Source organism: Dryobates pubescens, chromosome 3 (genome assembly GCF_014839835.1).
Source record: "Dryobates pubescens isolate bDryPub1 chromosome 3, bDryPub1.pri, whole genome shotgun sequence".
Taxonomy (NCBI): Eukaryota; Metazoa; Chordata; class Aves; order Piciformes; family Picidae; genus Dryobates; species Dryobates pubescens.
Genome location: NC_071614.1, coordinates 4,094,008 through 4,114,118, shown reverse-complemented (window position 1 = coordinate 4,114,118; position 20,111 = coordinate 4,094,008). Strand labels below are relative to the sequence as shown.

The window sequence follows — 20,111 nt, the reverse complement described above, 5'->3', positions numbered from 1 at the left end:
AGCTCAGAAGTGTCACCGTCTGGGAGGAGGATTTGGGAGGAAATGGACTAGAGAAACTTTTTCTTTGTTTTTCCCCCCTCCACATCTTCAGGAATCTTTAACCTGATCTAGTCCCTGCTCATCTTTGTGTGTGGGGTTGGACTAGATGACCTTGATAGGTGCTTTCCAACCTAAAGCATTTTGTGGTTCTATGATTTGTGATATTGGATTCTTTGCAAGATGGTTCCACATCCAGGCTGGATGTGGCTCTGGGCAACCTGATCTAGTGTGAGGTGTGCCTGCCCATGGCAGGGGAGTTGGAACTGGATGATCCTTGAGGTCCCTTCCAACCCTGACAGTTCTGTGATATGGGTGGGAAGGGACCTCCAGAGGTGAAAGTGGCAGCCCTACCACTGACACCACCCAAACAGGATAGCTGATGTGGTTGAAAAGGTTTTAAAACGAAACAGAAAGAGCTCTGCTTGGGATAACTTTCCACTGAACATTTTAAACGTGTCACTTGGCAGTGAAGAAACGAAAACAATACAATGAGACTTGGGGGGAAAAAAAAAACCAAACCCAAACAAACAAACAACCACCAAAAAAATCCCCTAACAAACAAAAAAGCCCAACCAAACCCACCCAACCCCCCAAAAAACAACCCCAACCAAACAACCAACAAAGTAAACACAGCTGCGAATAAAAACACTTTCAAAACGTTTTGTAAAAAGTTAATTTAGATTTCTTACTGGCTTCATGAGATTGGTACTGTACAAAAGCAGAGAATTCATAATTGTCTTCTTGTAGGCACTAAGTTAAAAATGGTCACCTAAGGCATTTTCTACAAATAGACAGCAACAAGCCAGCTTTGTACATCCTATTGGAAAGCTTGATGAAATCGTGGTAGGGTGGTGGTTGTGCTTAGACTGCTCGTGAAAGCTGCTGACAACGAGTGCAGAGACCCAAGACCTATACTATTGCTAGGATCTTGTGGATCCTGGGTTTGTGGTGGAAGCTGAGTCATAGAAGAATGTGCCTCCTCTTGCGTGTAACTCATTCCGAGGTTTCCCACCGACACGGAAGGGTTGTAGGGAGGGCCGTTGACGGGGATGAAGTTGAAGAGCTGAGAGAAGTCCAACGACGGGGTGTTCAGAGGTTCGCTAATAGGAACGGAGCCCTTGGAAAGGGAAACCTCCCCAGACCCATCATCTAGTGGCCCTACTTGTGGATCCAGGCCTAGCTTTGATGAAGAGGCTTGAGAATCCTGGGATGAAGAAGGCATACCACTTTGCAACTCCATTAAGTAACTTTCGATTTCCCCTTTCAATGGCTGTTCTTTTTCAGGCATAGAAATTGCGTATGAGGTAGTACCGAGTGGGTATTTCAACGAGAGCTGGTGAGAAGGGTGGACAGACTCCATGTCTATGGGGCAAGGCATTCCCAATGGTAACGATGTGGCAACCATTTGGTGTGCAGATGCAGAACTCTGCATGGACTGGATCTGAGTGTTGTAGAGATTCAATTGCAAAGTGTTTGTAAATGGCTTTGATGTCAGTTCACTGGAAGGTAAAGACATCACCGGAAGCAGCTCATCCTTAATAGGCACAGAAACGTTGCAGGTAAAGGGATCTAGAAGGTCCATTGGCTCTGTTTTGACCTTCAACAGTTCCTGGTTGTGACTTTTCTTCATGTGGCGCGTGAGGTGGTCCTTCCGCCCGAATCTCTGTGCACAGTACTGACAGAGGAAGTCCTTTCTTCCAGTGTGCACTACCATGTGTCTGCGGACATCCTTGCGGGTGTAGAACCGACGGTCACAGTGTTCACACTGGTGCTTCTTCTCCTTCACCCCACCCGACGACTTGCCTGCGTGCGTTTTCAGGTGCTCCAGCAGCACCCCCGTGCTCTCAAAAGTCTGCAAACATACCTTACAGGTGAGGTCACCGCTCGTCGCAGCGTGCAAAGCCAGGTGCCGTTTGAACCCCAGCTTGGTGTTGTAGTTCTTGCCACATTCTTCGCACTTAAAGGCCTCTTTGTTGGGATTGTGTGTGTGTAGGTGATTCTTTAGGTGGTCTTTGCGGTGAAACATTTTCTCACAATAATTACACTTGTGGGTTTTCTCAGGAGAGTGAGTAGCCATATGCCTTTAAACACAGATATATTCTGTAAGTAGTTATTTTGACCAAAAGACACGCGTGCTCATATCTCTCTGGGGTTTAATGGCAACTAAACACTACGCTAAGGGCTGCTGTGCAACACAACCTTTGTCTTTTCTTTTAACTGAAAGCGCAGCACTAGAAACACAGTGTGACACATTTAAATGTAGCCAACCGCGAGCCATGCCTCTTAAAACGCCACACTTTAGCTTTTGGGTGGGTTTTAGCTACTGTAACAGGGGGTAATAAGGGCAAGTATGAAAGTACTGGTGTAAAAGTCCATAGCCAACAAAATTTTCAGTCCATACTTTCTTTTTCTTTCTCTCTCTCTCTCTCTCGTGACAATTCCTTACACAAACGCAAACTCTACGCTCATTAGAAGTAAGAAATGAAAGAAAACAACAAACGAACGAACAGGAAAACAAACAAAAAAAAAGAAGCAGGAAAAAAAACAAACGAAGAAACGAAATCAAAAGACATCAGCAGCTTGCAAACTTAGGTGATTTAGAAAGGCTAGAAACAATCCCGTGGCTACTTTAATTAACACATCCTCTCTGCGATCGGCTGAAGGCGTACACAAATATAATACTTTTACACGGCCAACATAAAAAAAAATAGATAATAGAATCTGAAAGATAAATAGAGTTTAATACCTTAGTAATTTGTACTTAGAAACAAAGGCCTTGGTGCAGTCTTGTTGTGTGCACTTGTAGGGCCTCTCTCCTGTGTGAGAGTATGAGTGAACCTTTAATTTCTCAACACTGTTAAAGGCCTTGTCACACAGTTGGCAAGGGAAGTTTTTTCTTGGTTTGGTTTCACCACGCTTACGTTTCCCTGAAGGGACTTTCTGGGTATCTCTTACTTCTGACAAATCACCAGGAATGACAGTGGCCATCGCAGCCTAAACCAGGCCTTCTTGTTGGACACTTGGGAATTGCCCAACTCCACTAAATGATTTAGCTTTAGATGGCTTCTCAAGTTTCATGTGGTCGTAAAAGAAAGCAAAAGGGGACTGGAAAAAAAAAATAAGAAACAACTAGTTTGTAACTAAACTTAGAATGTGAAGTTTTTACTTGCTATGTGATGCTTCTGAATAAAACTTAAAAATAAAATTAGGTTCAGCTGGTCTAATGTAATACCTGCAGGTTTCTTTACACTGTTTTGCTGCAACTCTTTTAAAACGCATTGCTCAGGATGAACAGATCCACATATGCCCTGAAATCACACCTCACAACCTTCCCCCCTCAAGCACTGATGGAGAACAGTTTCTCTCAGGTTATGGGAGGCAGCAGGCAAAGGGCCGACCTACCCAGACAGCTTCGGATTTCAAAGGAACTCAATCCCCACCTGTGGTGTTTGCACAGACACACACGCACACACGCACACAGGGTTAGCAAAGTGAAAACCTGGAAGCCTCAAAACGTTTGAAGACCTGCGTGAGAAGTGGCGGTGCCCATGCTGGCAGCCTTGGGGGGAGGGGAGGAGGGGGCAAAGCTCACGTTCCTGCCTGTGCCTCCACGCTGTGGTTCCTGCACATCTTCTCTAGTAAAATGCACACAATGATTGCCAATGCCAGCTGACATCCTGCTGTAAGCCTACCCTCTGCTAACAGAGACTTGAGGTGTTAAGGACAGAAGTCCTAGGGGTATATTTTTAAATAGATCGGTGTTTTATCAACCCAGTGCTGGAGACCCCTACCCTCCTCATGCTAACCTGCCAGAGGTAGGGGCTGCAAGCCTTCAGATTTTGGTTAGGTCAGGATGGAGGCTCTTAGCCCTGCTGGGGCCTTGCAACCTGTGAGCTAAACCAGAGGCTTTCAGCTAAAGAGGGTGCCTGATGCTCGTGTCTGACTTGTGACAGAACAGCTTCAAATTTGTCATCTGGTAACATCTAGCAGCAACTGGGCGCCCGCCATTACAGGGCACTCAACAGCCCTCCTTTGTCAGGGGTAGCTGACAGCTTTTTCTCATCAGCAGAGCAGTTGCTACTAGAGATACCAAAGCCCAGTGCTACACGATGCAGGAAGGCTTGAGCGAGAGCTCTGCAGCAGCAGGGGCAAAGAGGAGGAGGGCAGGAGGCTGGCACTCAACACAAGCCTTTGGCAGGGCTGGAAAGACCCAAAACGTGGCCTTTCTCCCTCAAAAGCGGCACACCAAGCCCCTACCCTGCTGTCACGGCTGCTGTCCACTCCAGCCTCTGCTGGGGCAGCCACCCAAGAGGTAGCTGGGCAGGGCAGCGCCGAGGCTGGGGCTCAGCGGCCAGCTTGCCCCCACAGCCCCCAGCAGCGGAGCAGGGGAAGCCAGCAGCTGCTGGGACAGGTGGAGCTGGGTGGCTGGGAACAGGGCAGGAAGCACCAGGCTGCAGCTGCTCCCCGGTCTAACACCACCCCCTCGGTAATCCAAAGGGACTCATCCCTGCTGGCAGTGAGGGGAGGCTGGGTGGCTCCCGGGCTCAGCTCTCCTCTCTGCACCCGAAGCTGAGCAGAGATGGAGGGAGCCAAGCGCTCACTCCAGAGGGGAGAGCAGAGCCCAGGTGTGATGGGCCAAAACTGCACGAGCCCCAGCGTGGCCTCGGAAGAGAGAGAGAGAAGGAAGGAAGGTCTGTGCTCTGTCAGTGCAGGGCAGCAGGGGCAGGGAGGGGGTGAGGAGGATGCACCTCTGTAATGTATGTGTTTTATGAAACCTTCAGGCTGAAATCTCCATTTGAAATGTGCACACAGAGTATGCCTCTGGCGATGCCTCTTCCTCCCTCCTCCCTAGAACGACTCCCTTGTCTTTACAAGAGGAGAGAAGCAGTGGCACACCAAGACAGACATCTGCTGGCTTTCAACCCTGAAGTCCTTGAATGGCAGGTTAAACTGGGCTACCTGCTTTAAGCAAGGAGTTTTGTGAAGCCACCTTTACTCCCCTGAATGTGATGTGGAACTGCTAACCTCTCTAAAGATGCCCAGTGACAGAAAAGAGTTTCTTTAAGGACTTATGAGTTCAGATTTGTCTCAGGCTCATTCCCACTCACAGGACAAAGCCTGGGGACATCAGTTCCACGAGTGGAATAAGACTCAGGTCTTCAAAGTATCAGCTTCATGTTATTTTCTGTCTCCTAAATCAACTATCTAGTTCTTAAGTGAAATAAAAAACAAGCCAAAATAGTTGTTTGGAGACTTGGGAGCAGTAATTTCCCACAATGGCTGAAATGGACTTCAACAAAGCCACCAATGTGACCAAAAGGAGGGTCTGATTGTGTGTCAAAGTTGTGCTGTATTTGTGGATTTCAAGATTTCTCTCAATATACACTTTAATCAGAATCTGGTAATAAAATTCATTTTGCTTTCCTGTAAATGAACACACTCTGCATACTGGCCTGAATAAAGAAGGAAATCCTTCTTCAGCCTAATCTCTCCTGACAAATGAAGTTTGGGGTTGGGGGGAGGGAGTAAGATGTCCAACCTGATCTACACTTAGGGCATGACCTATACCATAGGCACCTGTATGAGACCCTCCATGCACAGCCAGCAGCTGTGGCCCTCACTGCAGTCTCAGTGGGGTAAGAGTGGGGCCAAATCCACACCTAGCCCAAAACAGGGCAGCATTAGCAGCAAAAAGCAGGGCAGCTACCTGCCTCCACAGCCTGCTGCAAGGGTTAGAGTGTGGTTAATGTGACCATGCTGGGACCAGAGCTCAGTAGCAATTAGCCTCTGTGCCCAGATGGTGGCCAGGGAAGCAGGCACTGCTGGCAGGACATAGGGAGGGATGACAGGCAGGACTAGGATGGGACTAAAAGGCCCAGGAGGTGCAGGAAGCGCTGCAAAGCCATTGGGAATAGCTAAGGACACAGGGATAGGGATGAGCTGGCAATGCTGGGAGCAGGTGGGGAGGTACAGAGCATGCATCAGGCTGGGGAGATGCAGCACGTTAGGCCATGCAGAAGGGTGATATGCAGAGTCTGATGTGAAGCCCAAAGCAGTGCTTGTGGAACAGCATAGGAGGCTTAACTGTTAAATTAACAACTCTGACACCTTCTCACTCCTTTACTCAATGCAAAGATCACACCTCAGGCTGGAGGCCATCCTATTCATGGGCCAACAGAACATTACTGTCATCTCCAAAACTTCAGCTAAGCTAGCTACTGTGCCAGGAGAAACTCAGAACATTCACACAGATGAAGAATCAGGTTTTGCTCCTCTCTGACCAAAACTAATAAAGCTGACTTTGAACAGCTTTTATGTGTCCTTCAAATTGCATCATTAGAACAAACATTGTGTGGATCCACTCTCTGAGAATGACAGTGCTCTATTAAGAAACAAGTATGCACTATCCCCTCAGTACCATTTCTAACAGATGAGGCAATTAAGAACTTTTGTATTGATCTCTGAATAGCAAATAATCACCTTTTTTTTTTTTTTCTTTTCTTGTGGATATATAGACTGAGCAATGGAGATTAAACTTTCAAAACCACTGATCCTCAAATATTACACTTTCCAAAGACCAGCTGAAAGAGTTTTATGAGTAATATTGCCTGTTTGTGTCTCAACACATTATCACTTAAAATCCTCACTCTTACTGGTGCTTTCACAACTGCAGGATGAATGATTATATGCAGCAGCAAATATAGCAAACACATTACACAAAAGCTCAAATTTATACTACTACTTTTAAAGAAGCATATACTTAAAGAAGGATTAAAACAGCTTCTGCTCAATGCACACCTGATGTTTGCCCACTAAAGTCCTCAGATTTTGGTCTTAACCAGTTCCGCTGACTCTTCTTGGAGGAAACCAGAATCCAGTACTTCCCATTTTTACTGGTCTGAAAAACAAAAGGAAGAACGGACTAGACTCCAGCAAAACCAGTATGCTCAGAGAGGCTGGGATGTGGCAAGACTGGGGGGGTGGGGGGGGGGTTGGAAAGAAATTGGAAAGGAGAAGTTAAAAGGGACAGATCCAACCCATGCACAGAACATTACGGACTGTTAATGACAAACCGGAGGGGCTCGATCGTTTCTTGCGTTACCAGCAACAAGTGTGCACTTCAGTTGGCAGGATACTTACAGCATTTCAACTAACACTAGGCTGGACAGTGACAAGTGAAGAGACAAAATGAGACAAAAGGCAAAGGAGCTGTCGATATAAAGTTGAAAATGAAACACAGGAAAATCCACAGACCACAAATCATTCAGAAATAACAGCGAAACATGTCAGACGCTGGGCTCGGCCTTGGGTTTCTTACTCAGAAAGGACTGAATAAGAGAGGATTTCTGGATTAGGCCCAACTTTACTAGAACCTAATGCCTTCATTCTGCTTAATTAGACAGGAAATAGCAGCTTAAAAGGTGACCTGCAAAGGAAAATAAAATTAATGTAAGGGAAAAAAAAAATAAATTAAAAATAATAAAGCCTCTTAATGATGTACATGCTACAGGTAAATCCCAATAGAGGGCAAGTCTTGGTGTGCCTGAGCAAATCCAGAGGGCCTTTCTGGAATTTCCCTTTTATCTCCCTTTTCCTTGCCACCATCCTTCCGCAGATGCGTAGCACGTCTTCCTTTTCTTGCTAGAAGGCCTCCTGGATGACACGGGTACAGGCCCTCAGTGGAACAGGGAGGTTTATCCCCTCCAACTCTTCCAGTTCTGTAAGGGTGAACATAACCCCCCCCCCACGGCACCACAGGCTGAAGGCACTTGGCAGGAGCTCTGGAGTAATGTAACATTTCCCCCCCTTCACCCTCCGCACAAACCACTTTCCCTTCCCAAACAGTGAATTATTCTTCCTTTTGGTACCGAGTTTGGCTTTGCACAGCCCCAACCTCCTCTGCTGGTAAGCATGACCATCAGCAAACCAGTGTCCCTGGACACCTAGCAAAGGCAAAAATGCCTCAGAGCAACCAGCTGAGCTTCTGACAGCTGAGCAGCACTTATCGGGGGCTTTGTACACACAGGGCAGGAGGCAGAAACAGCTCCACCACCCAAAGAAAATGTGAAAGCTAACATAGGAGTGAGAGAGAGGACACAGCCCTCACCTCCTCTCTTGGAAGTCCCCAGATCACCTTGTTCCAGAGAGCAAATGCTGATGGCTCCTCGCTCCCTCTCTCAGCAAGACCCTCAGAGATTAGTTACCACGCGAGGACTCTCAACGTCTTCCACTACCACAGTAGGAAAGAGCTTTACTATCAACATGTTTCTACTAATATAGCTCAACAATAATTAGATAATATTTCAGACAGCCACATAAATGTTGCCCTCCACTACTGCTATTTACAGACTGTCTCCCCTCCCAAATTCTATTTAAAACATTGCAGTGCCCTCTCAACAGCATTCAGCATTTCCTCTTAAATGCTTCTGGTGCTCAGTTCTCACCACACATCTGAATTCATCCAAGCAAAAAGCAGATGCCCTCAGAGAGAGTCCATTAGGGGCATGGAAAGATGACTGTATCAGGGGAAACTGAAGCAAGATAAACACCAGATGTGGTTAAAATGCTGAAGAGAATGAAAGAGGAAGGTCAGGAACTCTCATTCATTACCTTCTCAACACAGCGAAAGCACGAGGCGGTGGAACCAGATGAGGGCAATGCTATACCTACAATCAGCTGGGATCTCAACTTCTCCAGGGCTGTTTCTAAGCAAAGAGCTTAACAACCTGCACACCAAGGGGCTAAGTTTGTATGTAAGGGTAATAAAAAAAGAAATCCTTTGCTTTGTGACAATAAATCAATGTTTGAGCAAAAGATCTGGGGGGGCTTTTAAAATCCATGCATTTATCCATGTATTTATCCTGCCTAGAACTTCAGGACTTCTTACAGCAGGCAGCTGTGTTCAGAGGAATCCTTCTCTATGGGTTCAAGCTCTGGCCTGGAGTACACAGCATGGCAAGATAGGATGCAGGAGGACACAACCAAACCCAAGCATGCAGCAGGAGAACTGCCTGTGGAAGGTGCTGCAGGAAAAGGGAACAATGTGGGCAAATCAGTGAAAATATCTACCCAACAATCTCAGGTGCAAACAAAGGAATGACTTGGAGATAACAACACAGAAGACTTTGCCCCTCGGGGAAAGAGCCTAACACAAAGAACTAACACAAGCACTGAAACTACAACCGGGCAACCACCGCAGTCTGCTGCTAGCAACAGCACAGGAATGGTCTCTGCGGTGTGCAGAGCAACGATTGGGCTGCAAAAGGCATTATGGAGAAGGTAGAAAAATGCAAGAATTGAGATGCTTCATCAATTCAACATTTTAGTGAAGTCTTTGTTGTTTGTTTTTTAACAGACATTTGCTGAAATTGATTTGAGCAGAACCCCCCCGTGGGCCTTTCAAACTAGCGTGAAATACAGGGAGCAAGGGAACAAATGCACTACAAGAGAGACAGGGAGGGACTTTCTGTGAGGGCTTGTGGTGATAGGATGAGGGGGCATGGATTTAAGATGGAAAGGGGACAGATTTAGATGGGAAATTAGGAAGAAATTCTTTATAGTGAGGGTGGGGAGACACCAGAACAGGCTGCCCAGGGAGGCTGTGGACATCCCTTCCCCTGGAGGTGTTCAAGGCCAGGCTGGATGAGGCCTTGAGCAACCTGGGCTGGTGGGAGGTGTCCCTGCCCAGAGCAGGGGGGTTGGAACTGGAACTATCACATCCCTTCCAACCCAAACCCCGCTATGATTAAACCCATGTCCTCTGAGCAGTAAAGAAATGGATACATGTTAAACATAGCTTTTATTAATTGATAAAGGAAGTGCTCAAAGGAAAACAAAAAACCCAACCTAGGTTGCTGTGGGACAGTCACCATCATGGTTTAGTCATGAGGTCTGTGGTGACAGGTTGGACTTGAGGATCTTGGAGGTCTCTTCCAACCTTGGTGATTCTGTGATTCTGTGATCATACAAAAATAGGGATTTTAAAAAAATACATTTTTAGGTATTTTAAAGTATTTTTTTCCCATTCCCCCCCAGGCCCCATCAGGTGATGATAGGACTGGGGAGAATGGAAAAACAAACGAGAAATGGGGAGATTCAGATTGGAAGTTAGGATAAGTTGGTCCCCATGAGGGTGGTGAGAGCCTGGCACAGGTTGCCCAGGGAGGTGGTGGAAGCCTCATCCCTGGAGGTGTTTGCAGCCAGGCTGGATGTGGCTGTGAGCAACCTGCTGTAGTGTGAGGTGTCCCTGCCCATGACCAGGGGGCTTGGAACTGGCTGATCCTTGAGGTCCCTTCCAACCCTAACAATTCTGTGATTCTATCATTTCTAGAGATGTGACTATTTAAATACACCCTGGTTTACCTCAGGATCATAAGATCAGTTTTTGGAAAGCTGTGTCATAAACCCTGGACAAGCAGCTTTTGAACTTCAGAAAAGAACTCATTCTTCTAATATGCAACACTAGAAAGAGTATTACATAACCTTAGGAGAATACAAGGTGGAGGGGGGGAAATATATTATTGTGCCTGTCTTTTAATTCTTAAGTTTCTGGAAAAGTAGAACATGAACTTACCAACATTTATTGCACCATGACCTAACAGCCTGTAATTTAAAGTGGGGGGGAGGGGGGAAGAGGAAAAATATCACAATACTCTCCAGAATCTCCTTGTGGGCTTTTCATGCTTCAAATTACTTAGGTCTACTTTAAACCTTGAGAGCTCAGTTTTGGTTACTGAGTGTTCCAAAGGATTCCTGATGCTATACTAAATTAAAGGAAACAAGAGCTGCCTAGAGTTAACCCAGCTGATAATTGTGGTCGTTATGGGCTTTTGATGAACCTCTGTGGCACTGCAGAGATGTTTTGCTAAAACCCTTGGAGAGGCTGTGATACAAATAACGTTGATGCTGCCTCAAAACCTGCAGGAGTGCTTTCATGGATTTTGGAATCACATCACCACTACCCTCCCCTCCCCAAGAACAATCTGTGTGCTTCTGTGCAAGCAACCTTTGGTGACTGTTTAATCTATAAAGACCATTTAATCAATCAGGATGTTCATTAAGAGACTTGAACAGCTCTGCTATGAAGAGAGACTGAGATCCCTGAGGCTGTTTAGTATGGAGAAGAGAAGGCTGAGAGGGGATCAGATCAATGTCTATAAATATTTGAGTGGTGGGTGCCAGGATGAAGGTGCCAGGCTCTTTATAGTGGTACCTAGTGACAGGACAAAGGATCAACAGGTACAAGTTGGAACACAGAAGGTTCCACCTCAATACAAGGAGACACTTTGGTATGGTGAGGGTGACAGAGCCCTGGAGCAGGCTGTCCAGAGAGGTTGTGGAGTCTCCTTCTCTGGAGACTTTCAAGCCCTGTCTAGACACATTCCTGTATGACCTGTCCTCAGTGATCCTGCTTTGGTTGGACTCAATGATCTCTAGAGATCATTTCCAACCCCTCCCATCCTGTGATTCTATATATAGGATGTGTTATTTCTATAAGCAACCCTGATCAGAAGCAAATCCTGTGCATGCAAAGTAAATGCACACATCCTGAAGGTGCAAATGAGATTAAACACTAATCATCCCCAGGAATTAATGGCTGTTCATAAGGAACATTATTTTCCTGTGTCCCTGGCCATCTTAATATGAGACCAGGTGTGCAGGTTAGATTAGTGGTACATCTAGGCCAGTATTCTGTCTCCAGTAACAGTCTAAAGTAAGAACAGGTCACAAATGTGGTATTTCTCACTGATACTCTCCTGACCTCCAGCTAACTCAGGTGTCAGGGACCTCCTGACCCATATGTGGTTTCTGGCAGCTTAGCAACTTTCAGCACATCACCTTTCCAAGCCATAGTCCAGATGAAGGCTCCAGAGCTGCACACAGCCCTGGGGAAGCAACTGGACCAGACCCTCTTGCAGTGCCATTCTCAATTCTATTCTGCATTTCTTTCCTGTAACATTTGGGTTGTGTTCTGGTGGCCAAGGACCTCACAAGCTCCTGGAACCATCAATCCCACCCCCACATTTTACTCCTCAATGGCAATACTCAGCTCGAGCTCATAATCTTACACATAACCAGAATATTCTACCCAGTGCTTCTCAGGTATCCTCACTTATCTACACTGAATTCCATCACCCATTTTGAGTCTTCAGTACTTCAGTGTCCTTCTACTGCTCTCCACAGCTGGCTCTCTTCTTCATAGCAAACTTGCTCACCCAATTGCTTATCCCTTTACAGATAGCATTTACCAGTGTCCTGAACAGTACAGATCTCTGTGGAAGACAGCTGGGACCCTCCTTTAATTGAGAGCTGACCTTCTACCCTTTGATCCTACCTTTTAATCTGTCATCTACTCAAGCAAAGACCTTCCCTCTTACATTATTGCTCCTTAGGTTCCCTAAAAAGCTTTTTTGATCAAGTTCACTTTGATTTTTGAACCAGAACATCTTTAACTCTTGCCCATGTCTCCACAGCTAGCTGCATAGGTCAGGACTCCTACAAATGCAGCTTTGAATCTTCCCAAATCATGCCCAGAGGCCAGCAGTTGTGTTTCACTGCAGTCAATACCAAAAGGGCCTGCTGCAGATTTCAGATTTGCCTGGTGCAGGCCTGCCTGGCTCAGACCACTCCTGAAACCAGGATGTTTTCCTACTGTGCAGAAGATTCTTCTAAACGGGAATGCTTTAAGGGATCCTATGGGAAGGCTGCAGAGGGACTTTTCGTCAGGGTGTCCAGAGACAGGACAAGGGGGAATGGTTTCAGCCTGAGGGAGAGCAGGGTTAGACTGGAGCTGAGGAAGAAGTTCTTCAGTATGAGGGTGGTGAGACTCTGGAATAGGCTGCCCAGGGATGCTGTGGATGCTTCCTCCCTAGGGCTGTTCAAGGCCAGGTTGGATGAGGCCTTGAGCAGGCAAGTCTGGCTGAAAGGTGTCCCTGCCCATGGCAGGGAGGTTGGAGCAGATGATCTCTGAGGTCCCTTCCAACCTGAGCCATTCTCTGATTCTGTGATGACTGACTGAAGATACTTTAAACAACACCATTAGGTTGCAGAGCACAACCAGATAGGATGAGAAGTGACAAGTTGTACTTTTGGAGAGACAGAGTCATCTAATTTGGATTGCAGTGCAAGATGTTTTTAACAGTTTCAGGAGTCTGTCAAGTAGAAGGGTTTCTGCTGCTCTGGTCTGCTAGGTGGAGATCACACTGCCATCAGTGAACTCTGCTTTGTGCTGTGCCCCTCAATAAGCTGAAAAAGTGAAACTTACTGAAGAGCTCAGAAGGTCTGCAGGGCAGGCAGCATCAAGGAACTGGCTGTGCTGGAGGAATTAAGAGTGCCAGAAGGCAGGGACAGGTTTTAAATAGCAAAGCCTGTAAAATAAGCATGGAGTGTAAGCCAGAAAATATGGGACTACAATAATCCAACCTGTGACTCATCATTTGGGCTTGGAGAAATCCTCTGCCCTACCTCAGTATCTGTCTGCTATCTAGCTAACACAGGCTCAAGCAGAGGGGGTAAGGCAGTGGTAGTTGAAAAACCCTCCAGTATTACACAGAAGCTGCAGGGACTGCTGTTCAAGAGAGACAGGGAACCACTGGAGAGAGTCCAGCAGAAGCTATGAAGATGCTGAGGGGCCTGGAACATCTCTGTGAGGAGGAAAGGCTGAGAGCCCTGGGGCTGTTTAGCCTGGAGAAGCCTGAAAGGGCATCTTCTCAACAGCTAAAGGGCAGGGGGCAAGAAGATGGGGCTGGGCTCTTTGCAGTGGTGCCCACTGATAGGACAAGGGGCAAGAGGCACAAACTAGAACACACAAAATTCCACTTAAGCATAAGGAAAAAATCCTTTGCTCCATGGGTGCTGTCCAGAGAGGTTGTGGAATCTCCTTCTCTAGAGTGACTGCAAATTCCATTGAACTTGGGCAACCTGCTGGGGGTGGGTGATGCTGATTTAGCAGAGAGTAGATGATCTCCAGAGGTCGCTTCCAACTCCCACCATGCTAGGATTCTGTGACTGTCCTAGGACAAGACCTTACACACATTTCCCTCAAGAGATCAGGTTAGATAGTTGGGAAGCTCACATGTGGGACAAAAAGACAACTGCTGAATGAGAGAAAGTGAGTGAGTGTGAGAACAGTCTCCCCAGTACATACACCACATCCCAGGTGTAGGTGGCAACTACACATTACTCCAAAGAACACAGCAGAAGCCCAGTCCTGCCCTGAATCCCACTGCCTGGGGGCAAAAGCTGTGACATTGCCTCTTGTAACCCTGGCTCCTCATATGATTTCTTGGAGCTATTCCAACTGGAATGCCGATCCTGGCTGACCTGTCTCTGTCTCTCATCCCAGCCCCAGAAGAAAAGCAACACATAAGAGAGTGCCCCATTTCTGAGCAGCCACTGATCTTCCAATGTACCCTACAGAGAACTGCTGTTCTACCTGAGAAGGAGAAACACTCCATAGATCACTACAACTTTACATTAACAAGTGTCATGCTTAGTCTCAGTGGCCTTTGCTACTACTGCTGCAGCTGGGACACTGGACAACTGTATCACTGACCTTGTGTGCTAAAACACAGAAGCCTCAGGCAAGGACAACTAAAGACACACACCACTTAGGGTAACATCAAAGCAAATCCCTCTTCTAAGCAGTGCTCAGCAGACCTGCACAGTACACACACCAAGTGGAGCTCTGTTGATGTCCAGCTGTATCTATGCAGCAGTGTCAGCACACACCTAAGCAGCTTACTCTGAGCAGTGATTCACAGGCTGTTTGTACCCCCTTCTGCTCTGAGAGCCTCCTCATTCATGAGGCAAGCACACATCTCTGCCCGTGTAGCACCTCCCTTCAGCCTGTCAGGCAGCACATTCTGGGGTGCACCTCTGAAGCTGGAACAGTTCTGAGATGTGCTGCCAGGCTAATGACTAGAAGCAGTCATTGAGAGCTACACAACTGAACACAGCAGAGGGAGGTGAAGCCAGGCAGTACCCACAACAGTCACCTGGAGTACAAGTTTTGGATTCAGGTAACTGGCAGCAACTACTGGATTCGGTTTCAGGCGGCAAAGGCAGAACCTGCCAGAAGTCCACACAGAGTCCGCCTTGGAGCTGCACCAACAGAAAACCAATCTGGGAGGTCCTGCCAGCCTGATGAAATGTCATAATGATGTAGTCACCAAACAACTTTATCATTCAATCACAAGATAATCAGCTTGTTATTGGCAGGGCAATCAAGTCAGGAAGGCTGACAGGGATGAGGAGGTTTCTCCACATGGCGTCACCGCGCAGCCGGTCACAGACAGCTCGGAAGGGATCAGCTTCCCTGCTGGCACAGCAGCGGGTTCTGACACGCATACCTGTTGCCCTACTCTACCCCAGCTCCACCTCCCAAACACACAGGCTTTATCAGATCAATGGCATATTCCTTCACAGGCCTGCTGGACACGCTTTATCACAGTAAGCATTCACCAACGCTAATAACAGGGGGGGCTGTGATGAAGGACTTGTGTCCTGCGAGGCGATTTTTGTTCTCCACAGTCCAAGAAACCATTTAAGAGCTCTCCTCCTTTTACTAAAGCAACTCAGCAGATTCTGCTGCCCTGATTTCCAAGCCTACATTAAGTGATGGGATAAAAACCCAGGCAAGACTTTGCCTTGAACAGCTGCAGACTGCCAATGGGGCAGGCTTCCCGAAAGGTGGAAGGAAGATGGCGACAAAAAAGATGGAATGGTCTTATGACTGTATGGGATGCACCAGTGTTTTGTGCAAATGACAGGGGGGGAAAAAAAACAACCTCCTGGAGGGCAGATGGACACAGGAGATATTTTGTGAGTCCTGGAGAACGTGCTCATCTAAAATGCTCTCCGCCAAGATGCTTGAGCTCCCTTCACGGAGGTGGAAAGCAGCTGTAGGTTAGCAAAAAATGTGCAGCCCAAAAGGGGTGGTTTAGCTCCATTTTATTTTCAAACAGGTTGTGAAGAGGTGAGTGTTACAGTCATCATGTGCTCCAGCCACTGTTCAAGAGAGGTGTTTAGAAAAATGGATTTATTCTCTGATTTAGCTGATGGTGCTTTTGCAGGGAAAAATGATGACCTCAAAACCCCAAGCGGGTCATGCAGGGAGTGCTCCCCTGGCTGCACACCAGACCCTGGGCACTGTCAGCAAACATTTCTAATGAGCTCAACTGGCACAGTGGTCTCAGTATGGAACATCTTCTGCATTTTGCAGGGTGTTGGAGGGGAAGTGCTTGAGCAGCGTGTTGTTTACAACCGTTTACGTTCAGCACCTTTGCATTGCCTGTTTCTTGTCCCCTTCCAGAATCTCATAATCCACTGCAATCTTCTGGGAGTTCTGCAGGAAACCCTCCTTTCACCACTCTGCCTTTGCAACCTCCTGCTGAGCTGAGCTGAGCTGACAATTTCAAGGTTCAGATGCACCTTTCGTTTATCTTCTGAACTCTGATGGCTATCTTTTAGCTAATAACTCTCCCTTCTTCATCTGGCATGCAGCTTTGCTATGTGCTGAGAGAAATCAGAAAGAAAGAAAGATGTTACTACTCACCCCACTCATTCCACACTCTATTTTAATGCTAACTAGCTTCTTCCCTCAGGAGCACACTCAATTCACCACTCCCCCACCCCCAACTTTTCTCTTCACCGTGTTCCCTTCAGAAATGCAAGATGCCTTCCAAATTACTTCCACATACTCCATATGCTGCAGTAGGTTTTGCTGGGACGTACTTAATGGGGTAAGTTGGTTGCTATTGTTTCAGAACTTGAAATGGTCAGACACTGTTGGAGAGGCATTTGAGTAATAAAGGGCTCTGCTTTCCTTGGGTTTTTAAAGGAAAATGAAACACAAGAAACAACAGTAGGCATGGCACTTGGAACTGCACACATGTGCAGCTCACTGTCCCTGTGCTGAAGGTTATTACTCCCTGGGAAATGCCTGGGACATCGAAGGGTCTCATTTGTAAAGACAGTATGGTCACACTCTGCAAGGCTTCACCCAGGAGTGCTAGAGTGGCATTTCCTTAAAGGAATAACAAAGCCAAACAAACACACACCCCCACCCAAAACCAAACCAAACCAACCAACACCCCCTCCCTCCCCCCAAATCCTACAACAAAATAACCCAAACTAAAACAACCAACAATCAAAAAAAAAAAACCAAACAAAGAAAAACAAACACACACACCCAAAACACACCAAAAAAAGGGGGAAAGCCCAAACAAGGCAAACCCCAAACCCCATCACTTTTTTTACCTGCAATGTTTGTGTTAAACCTTCCTCCCCCCCCCCCCCCCCCCCCCCCCCCCTTTTCATGGCTCCTACAAATTCCTGTAACACAGACTGCAAAGCTCAAAAGGTTCTGGAGCAGTTGTTAGTCACAATGCTAAAGAAAAGCTTCAGAAGGGCACCCCAGTTGCAAAGCCCTGCTGTACTTCCCCCTGAGCAAAGCATGAGCAGGCTGCTGGAGCAGGCTGCTGGAGCCGGGTGACAGCGCAGCGTTGGATCTGAGGCTGCAGCGGGATTTACAAACACTCGGAGCATGACTGAGGTCTGGAGCAGGGGGGCAGCATAACCAAAGCTGGAGAAGGCCGTGATCAGCCGGGAGCAACCACGGATCAAACCAGCTGAGAAGGGAGGCAGAAGAGCGCAGCTCGGGTTTGGGACTTGGCACAGCAAAGAAATGCATCATTAAAGCTCTAAAGTGAGAGTGATGAGAGGATGCCGTTTCAGGGAGAGGAGCAAGAGATCAAAGATATACAAAAACCATCCAAGCTTCTGACAGGGTGAGCAAGAGCTCTGTGCAGTCAGGGACTGGAGCAACTACCAAGCTCTGAACCAGCAGCACAGAGGTGACACATGAGACTTGTCTGGGAGGAAGGCAACCCAGCACTTGTTAGCCTGAAGGACAGGTGGCATGGGCAGGACGCAGGCAGCAGCAGGAGGAAGGAGAGTCCCACACAACACCCATCCATCCTCTGTGCACCCCCTGAACACTCAGCTCCTTCCAGCCTTCAAACCCTCTGCCCCTGCAGCAGCCACACAAAGGAGCTGAGCTCTGGGGAGCATGGAGATGAGCCACTCCACAGATCCAGCTCCTGGCTGTGTCTAACTGAGCTGAGCTGCTTTGTGCCCTTCCCACAGCGCCAGGGCTCCCCGAGGCAGGCAGGGAGTGTGCTCTGTTGTGACTTTAGCACCAAGAGCAGTGTGCTGTGTTGTGACTTTAGCACCAAGAGCAGGGTCACCTCTCTGCCTCTAGAGATCTCCAGACTTCCCAAATAGGGCAAGGCAACTACAGGATAGAGCTGCAAAGACTTGGGCAGCAAAGATGACTTGATGCCACTCCTCATGGGATGGATCTTTCACACAGATGGTAGAGAGCACAGAGAACAAGGTGAAGAAGACAGAGAGGTATGAGGGAGCTGATACAGTAAAGTTTCTGAGAGGTCCTTCAGTACAGCAGGATGGGTGACTAGACAAGGGTAGCTGAGTGAAGACTGAACAGAATGTGCTGGATTTGACATGCACCATTTTGGGGCAGGGGATACTAAGAGTAAAGGTTGTCACTCTGGGTGAGAGGCTAAGAGAAACAGAGGGATGTAGGGACAGCAGCTGGAGTGCAGAAGTTTAGAGGTGGTCAGTGAGTGACAGTGCATCTGTGGTGGGTAAGGAGTCCACAGCAAATAAATCAACAAATAACCTGATCCAGGTCTGAGGACAGCTAAGTTAGATGCCAAGGAGAAGGCTGCTACCTGAGCGAGAGAGCTCCTCTGCAGAAGAAGGAGTTTAAAGCCTCCTGTGAGGTTATTGTGCAATGGGCATGCAATACTTACTGGATCGGTTTCCTCCTCCAGCCTCTGCAGGATCCTGTAGCCGTTTCTTGGGTATTGTTCACGTCTGATGAGTCACAGTGCTTGCAGCAGGCCCAAGCCCAGCTGGACACTCTAGCATAGGTGAGGCTACTGACCTTTATCTGCTGGGTTTTGACCCGGTTGCCTCTGCTGGGGCACTGTGCACCATCCGGGGGGCAAAACCAAACGGCTCCTGGGTTCAGAGGCAAAGTCATTCGCCAAACCACGGCCCAGGCCACGCAGGAGGGTACTGATCAACAATCCTGGTGTGTCTCTTTGTCTTCTGCTACGTCCCTTGTGGTCCTTTGTGCTGATTCATCCCCGAGGCCAAGTCCAGGTGTGCTCTCTCACTTTCCTTTATGTGGGCAGTGACCTGTATCTGTCCATCCTGCAACGATTTCTATCTGAGTAGGGCCAGACACACCTGAACTGGAGGCCACCAGAGCCTCGGCAGACTCTCTAAGGCTAATCAATCGTTACAATCAGCTTGCTTACAACCCCCAACCACAAACAGCAGTGCTCTTGGCTACCTGCCCACACGTGCAGAGCATTCACCTCCAGTCGGGAGGATCCTGGAGTAAAGAAGGACATGAGGACATGTGTCCTGAGCCAGGTGGGAACAAATACAAGCTCCAGCACACCGCAAGTCACTGACACGAAGAAACCTTCCAAGAGGAAGCCACCTCACTGCCACAAGCATTTAGTGCACTTGCAGCAGCAAGTAGTCCTTGCTGACATTAAGTCCAGCACAGACACATGATGCTGGAAGAGTGTGCTCAAGGTGCCATCCTCCTGTGGACTGAGCCATAATAAATTGGTTTTGTTAATTATTTCCCAGTGATCAACAGCCTAGACATTCTTTCTCACTACCTCCATTTGAAGGTTCACAAAGGAACAATTCTACCTATTATCTGCTTGAGTGAACCTTATGTTTCCACACTCAGAAAAGCAAAAGAGAAGGGGAAAAAAAAAGAATAAGCAGTACATTTTGCATGCAGTTTGTTTCCTTTTCCCCAACACACAGGAAGAATATCATGCAGAAAGTCAAAAAAATCCCCACATTATTCCTCATCCTTTGCCTTTAAGAGACTAACAGATAACACAAATGGGTTTGAGTAGCAGTAGTGACTATTTTCAAGCATATCTTCTCTAAGCCACTGAGATGCCAAAAAAGAAGGGCTCAGGTGGACATCCATTTCAGATCTAAGTCCTGCTCCC

General features: G+C 47.4%; 1 protein-coding gene across 3 annotated transcripts in view; it reads right to left on the bottom strand.

Moving 5' to 3' along the window:
- Positions 1 to 646: 646 nt before the first annotated feature.
- The window catches only part of PLAG1 (PLAG1 zinc finger), a 44,578-nt gene continuing 25,113 nt past the window's right edge, over positions 647 to 20,111 (bottom strand). Inside the window, exons 2-5 of one of the 3 annotated variants that reach the window (XM_054179387.1) lie at positions 18,876 to 19,281; positions 6,838 to 6,937; positions 2,786 to 3,144; positions 647 to 2,120 (exon numbers count right to left, since the gene is read on the bottom strand). In XM_054179387.1, coding sequence (XP_054035362.1) covers positions 857 to 2,120; positions 2,786 to 3,027 — 1,506 coding nt within the window. In that variant the 5' untranslated portion in view covers positions 3,028 to 3,144; positions 6,838 to 6,937; positions 18,876 to 19,281 and the 3' untranslated portion in view covers positions 647 to 856. The remainder of the gene's footprint in view (positions 2,121 to 2,785; positions 3,145 to 6,837; positions 6,938 to 18,875; positions 19,282 to 20,111) is intronic. The other 2 variants (XM_054179380.1, XM_054179395.1) reach the window with 2 other exon arrangements.